The following is a 6,365-nucleotide window of genomic DNA, read 5'->3' as shown; positions in this document are numbered from 1 at the left end:
TGGTGGGGAAGGATGGGGGTATGAGGATAATGAGGAAGGGTGGGTGGGGGGGTGTATGTGGATGGTGGGGGGAGGGGATATAGGGGAGGGGGTGGTGGGGGGGAGGATGGGTGGGGTTGTGTATGTAACAATTTTTTTTTGTTTTGTGTGTGGGGTGTATGCGTGCGTATGTGAGTATGTGCGTATTTATTTATTTAATATGTGTACGCGTCTTTGTCAGTGTGGAGCGTATTTACAGTTATGTGTGCGTACGTGGTGTTGGGGGGGGGTTATCTTTTTTATTTATATATATAAAAATATATAAATATATATATAAAATATGTAAGAAAGAAAGTTTTTAGGAGATTTTTTACATTATTGGAATTGTTATTTCCTCCCCCCCCCCCTTTTTTGCCTTTTTCTTCTTCTTTCTTTACAAAACCCTCTCCTTTTCCTCTCCCTCTCTCTCTCCTCTCCGTCTCTCCTCTTCCTCTTCCTTCCCGTTGCCTCTCCCCACCCCCCCACATCTCTCCCCTCCCCCCCTCCCCCTCCCCCTTATCTCCCGGAAGGCGTCAAGAAAGAATTGAAAAGAGATAAAAGCCTCCCCTCCATTTAAACCCTGATTTCCGTTTTCTATGTCTCGGCTCGGAAGAACATCCGGGTATCTTTCGGAAAAGGAAGTGACGTAACTGTTAATACGGCCGATGTGACGTTAAATACCGGTGTTGCTGCTGTTGGTAATTTACCTGATTATCTTTATAGATTTATCGACCCTCCCTTCTTTCTTTTCCCCGATCTTATGATATTATGTACGTATGTGTATTCAGTGTGTATGTGTAGGGTTGATGTAGGGGTGGAGGAGGGGGAGGGTAAGGGTGAATAGGGGTTACCACATCCGGGGTACTCCACCCCCTCCCCTTCCACACCTTTGCCCTGTCAACCTGTCACCCTGTTTAAAGGCCCCTTCACACCTGGAATAGCGTATTTGGGCCTAATAAGCACATCCTTTCACTACGTGCTTTACTGTGATTCGTGAAATGTGAATTTTGTCTGTACTGATTTTTGGAAAGATGCGTGGGTGTTATTAGCATTGTTTGGTATATTGGGTTTTGTTCTTTGTTATTTCCTTGCTATTTGCGTTGTGTATTTTACGGCTTTCTTAGAATTTTTAAAACTGGTGTTTGAGTTTTTGATCGTTCCCTATTACTAAGTGCATTATTCGCCTTTCATTTTAATTATATTCATTATTTATTATTATTATTATTATTATTCTCCTTTGTGTATATTTTTGATAATGTTCTGTTCCGCTCATTTTTCATTTCAACATTCTCGTTCCCTTATTCCATCTTCCGTCTCTGTATTACACCCCTTCCCTTTTTTTCAGGAAAGCCTCCCCCCTCCCGCCCCCTCCCTTCCCCCCCTTTTTTACCACCCCCCCCCCTTTTTTTCCCCCCCTTTTTTCCCCCTCCCCCCCCTTTTCCCCCCCTCCTTCCCCCCCCCACCCTTTTTTTCCCCCCCCCTCCCCCCCCCCCCCCAAACACCACCCCAAAAGCACGGTTCCTCCTCACAGTCCGCGACCCTCACGCACTGCGCTGGGCTGGAATCGCACGTCAGGAGAGACACGCCCGCGAATTGACTGTGCTTGGGCGCTGAAGGTCTTCCACCCTGTTATGTTTCACCTTTTCATGTGCTTCTGTGTTTTGTTGTTGCTGTTTTTTTTGTTTTTTATGTTTTTTTATGTTTTTTTTTTTTTCTTTTGTTTGTTTGTTTTGTGTACAATTGCGCGTATGCATATTCGGATACATGCGGAAACACACCACACAACACCCACACAAAAAACAAAACACACCCAAAACACACCCCACCACACAAAACACCCCACACACACCCCACACACACACACACAACACACACACACACACACCACACCACACACACACACACACACAACACAAACCCAAAGCACAAGCAGTTCCTCCCCCCCCCCCTTCACCCCCCTTAATCAAACACCTCAAGCAAAAGATTGAAGGAAAAACCACCTGCTCTTACCTGCGCACGCCCCCCCCCCCCCTCCCCTCTTCCTCCCCCCCTCCCCTCCCCTTAATTTTTTCCTCTCTCCCCTCTCCCCCTCCCCCCCCCTCTCACCCTCTCCGGTCCGCTCGTCCTCTCTACGCTCATCCTTCCCTTCAAGTGGCCTCTCGTTCTCCCCTGTTCTCTCTCTCTCTCTCCCGTCCTCTCTCTCTCTCTCCTCTCTCTCTCTCTCCTCCTCCTTCTCCTCTCTCTCCTCTCTTTCCCTCCGTCCCCCCTCTTCTCTCTCTCTCCCTCCTCCAACCCCAAATCCTCCCCCTCCCCCTCTTCCCCCTCCCTCTCCCTCCTCCGTTTCATCGCCGGCCATCCGAAGACAATCTGACAGCCGGGGTCACGCCCAGATTCTCTCTTTCTCTCCTCTCCTCGTCTGTCTCTCTTTCTCTCCTCCTTCTCTCCTCTTTCTCCTCTCCTCATCTCTCTCTCCCTTTTCTCTCTCTCGCCTCTACTCTCTCTCTCCCCCTCTCCCCCTTCTTCCTCTCTCTCTCTTTCTCTCTACCCTCTCTTTCACTCTGTCTCTCTTTCTTTCTCTCTTCTCTCTTTCTCCCCTGTCTCCCCTTTCTCTCTCTCTCCCTGCTCATCTCTCTCATCTATCCTCTCTCTCTTTCACACTTCTTCTCTCTCTTCTGGCTCTCTCTCTCTCTCTCTCTGTCTCTCTCGTCACTCTCTCTCTCTCTCTCTCTTCTCTCTCTCTCTCTCTCTCTCTCTCTCTCTCTCTCTCTCTCTCCCCTCATCCCCACTTCTCTGATATTTTTATATATTATACTTATATATATATATATAAATATATAGATAGAATATATATATATATATATATATAGTATATATATATATATATATATATATCTTTCTTCTCTCTCTCTCTCTCTTTCTCTCTATCTTGCTTTTGCACTTCCTTTCTATTTGTTCATCTTTCCTCCCAGCCCCCCTCCACTCTCCTTCTTTATTCATTTCCCCATATTCCCTTCTTTCTATCTCTTCCCTTTCCCTCACTCCCCTCTTTATCTCACTCTCTCCTCTTCTCCCTCATTATCTCTATCTCTCTCTATCTCTCTCCTTCTACAGGATAACATGATTCCACATACAAATTCGAACACGTATGCTCTATCAACATTCGAACACATAATAAGACCAGAAAGACCACAAAACTCCTCATACACATCCGAACACATACATTCCCATACACATTCGAACACACAAAATATGATCACATCATTCCTCATACACATCCGAACACCCCCCCCCCCCCCCCACCCCCCCCCCCCCCCCCCCCCCCCCCCCCCCCCCCCCCCCATAAGGCCAGATAGACCCACATCATTCCTGATACACACCCCAACACACATAATATGGCCACATCCTTCCACATCCGAACACACATAATATGGCCACATTATTCCTCATAAACATTCAAACACACATAATATGGCTACATCATTCCCCATACACATCCGAACACACATGGCCACATAGACGACATCCGAACACACATGGCCACATAGACCACATCCGAACACACATGGCCACATAGACCACATCCGAACACACATGGCCACATAGACCACATCCGAACACACATGGCCGCAGAGGGGACAGTGACACCACTCAATGAGGCGCTGTGCGGCCGCCCATTACCGTGGGCGTCCAGCCGTTATGCGGGCGGCCACCTCCACCCCCAGCCCTCGCATGCTCCACTTCTTCCCCCGCCCGTACCTAACGCCGCACGCCCATCTGAGTGAGGGCGTTCGTTTGGGTGAAATGAAACCGGATAATCGGCGCTGCATGTTCTAATTCGCCGTCTCTGTCTGGCTGGCTGACTCTCTGTATGTGTGGCTGTTTGGCTGACTCTCTGTCTGTCTGGCTGTTTGGCTGACTCTCTGTCTGTCTGGCTGTTTGGCTGACTCTCTGTATGTCTGGCTGTTTGCCTGACTCTCTTTTTTCTGCTGTCTGTTTGGCTGCCGCTTTGTCTGTCTGTCTGTTTCACTGACTTTTTTTTCTGCTGTGTGGCTTTCTGTGTCTTTGAGTACTTCTTACTGTTCCTTTTGTTAATAGAACATATAATTTTTTTTATATACAGGTTCTTGTACTTTCTGTATAGGTATGTATGTATGTATGTATGTATGATGATGTAATGTAGTATGCTGTTATATGATATGTATGGTATGTATGTATGCATATGTATGCATATGTACACACACACACACACACACACACACACACACACACACAAACAACACACCCACAACACACACACACAACACACACACACACAGCGCGAGAGCGACGAGGAGAGAGAGAGAGAAGAGAGAGGAGTGTGAAGGAGAGAGAGAAGAGAGAGATCGAGGAGAGAGTGTGAGCGAGAGAGAGAGTAAGAGAGAGAGACGAGAGAGAGAGAAAGAGAAAGGAGAGAGAAGAGAGAGAAACGAGAGAGATGAGATGGAGAGAATGAGCCGATAGAGAGAGACGAGAAGAGAGAGAGGAGAGAGAAAGACAGACAGAGAGAGACAGAGAGAGACAGAGAAGAGACAGACAAGAGAGAGAGAGAGAGACAGAGAGAAGAGAGAGGGAGAGAAGAAACGACGACGAGAGAGAGGAGAGAGGAGATGAGAGAGAGAGAGAGGGAGAGAGAGAGATTGTGATGAGAGAGAGAGGAGAGCGAGAGAGGAGATGAGAGAGAGAGAGAGAGACAGAGAGACAAAGAGAAGAGAGGAGAGGAGAGAGGACAGAGACAGAGACAGAGAGAAAGAGAGAGAGAGAGAGAGAAAAGAGAGACAGAAACAGAGAGACAGAGACAGAGAGAGAGACACAGACAGAGAGGAGAGAGAGAGAGAGAGAGAGAGAGAGAGACAGACAGACAGACAGACAGAGACAGAGAGAGAAAGACAAAGACAGATAAATAGTTGCAGATAGATAGAGAGATGGAGGGAGGGAGAGAGAGAGAGCGAGAGACGGAGAGACAGAGAGAAGAGAGGAGAGAGGAGAGATGAGAGATGAGAGAGGAGAGAGGAGAGAGACAGAGACAGAGATAGAGACAGACAGACAGACAGACAAATAGACACAGATATACACACAGACAGACTAACAGACAAACAGCGTCTGAATCTATCCCTGGACTCTGTAAGGCCAAAAGGTATCACTTCCTTAAACAGTACAACTTTCTAACACACAGACTACGAATTTCTCTACCATTCTTAGCATGAAGGGTAAGTTAGTGCAGAATCATGCTATACATGAACGGCGCTGTGAGGGCATGACATAGAGGGACCTGTTCGAGAGGGAAACTGTCATATGTGTATACTCCACTGGATTTTTGTGGTTTGTGTGCAGTAAGGAAATATATAATACATCCAAGGAAAAGATTGTGTATGTATAAGTGTATATATATAGGTATATATATATATATATATATATATTATATATATATATATTATATATATATATATATATATATATATATAAATAGTTAGATAGATAGATGGATAGATAGATGGATGGATATGAAAATAAATATGTATGTGTAGCGTTATGCCTTTTCCCAGTTTTTGTGTACATGTAATTCCGAAATTTGGGAGTTTCTAAGCGTGATATGTTCTACGATTTTCGTTTTATACAGTAAGAATAATTTAGTATGAGTTGACTATAGTACTCTGGATCTGTTTTTGAAAAAAAAATGGCAAAAAGAAAAAATAAAATAAAATAAAGGGAATACTTTCAGACCAACTTTACCTTTAGTCGGGTTCTCATCCTCCCTTCTTCTTCTTTGGCTGCTGTTCCTTCCTTCACTCGCTTCTGCTTCTTCCTTCAGCTATAAGTGTATCCCTCTCATGAATAGCAACTCATCGGGTTCACCACTGATCACAGACTTTTACTTATTAACTTCGGAGTTGACGTCAGACCATTCTCCCCGAGGTTCTGTGTTTGAAAACCAAGAGGACCTCTGACTACTTCCCTGCTGCGCCTCAGGGCAGGACTGCCACAGGATGCCAGTGCACCTTTCACTTGTTGTCGCCGCGCGCGTCATCCCTCGTGAAACCGACGGACGCGTTCCGGACCAATCACGCGGCGAGACGATCTCGGTACGACCAATAGGAAAGCGGGAAGGCCAAGCCAATCAGCGGCCGCCCGACGTCATAGGTCGAGGGGAGGAAGGAGGGAGGGACATGCACAGAGCGAAAGAGAGAGAGAGGGAGGGAAGGGGGAGGAAAAGTAATAAGGTTGCATCAAAATACGGCCGATAAATGCCTCACTAACAAGCCTGCGGTGGCGACTTTGGAAACCAGCTCATTACCGGTTGGCGGCGAAAG

At 46.4% G+C, this 6,365-nt stretch overlaps 1 protein-coding gene across 1 annotated transcript in view; it reads right to left on the bottom strand.

The window, feature by feature from the left end:
- LOC119589675 overlaps positions 1 to 6,047 on the bottom strand; it is an 84,953-nt gene extending 78,906 nt beyond the window's left edge. Inside the window, exon 1 of the mRNA XM_037938265.1 lies at positions 5,788 to 6,047. Within this exon, the coding sequence (XP_037794193.1) occupies positions 5,788 to 5,805 (18 nt within the window). The 5' untranslated portion in view covers positions 5,806 to 6,047. The remainder of the gene's footprint in view (positions 1 to 5,787) is intronic.
- Positions 6,048 to 6,365: the final 318 nt, after the last annotated feature.

This window comes from Penaeus monodon, chromosome 26, assembly GCF_015228065.2.
Source record: "Penaeus monodon isolate SGIC_2016 chromosome 26, NSTDA_Pmon_1, whole genome shotgun sequence".
Taxonomy (NCBI): Eukaryota; Metazoa; Arthropoda; class Malacostraca; order Decapoda; family Penaeidae; genus Penaeus; species Penaeus monodon.
The sequence above is the reverse complement of the archived record's forward strand: the minus strand, read 5'-3'. Positions and strand labels throughout refer to the sequence as shown.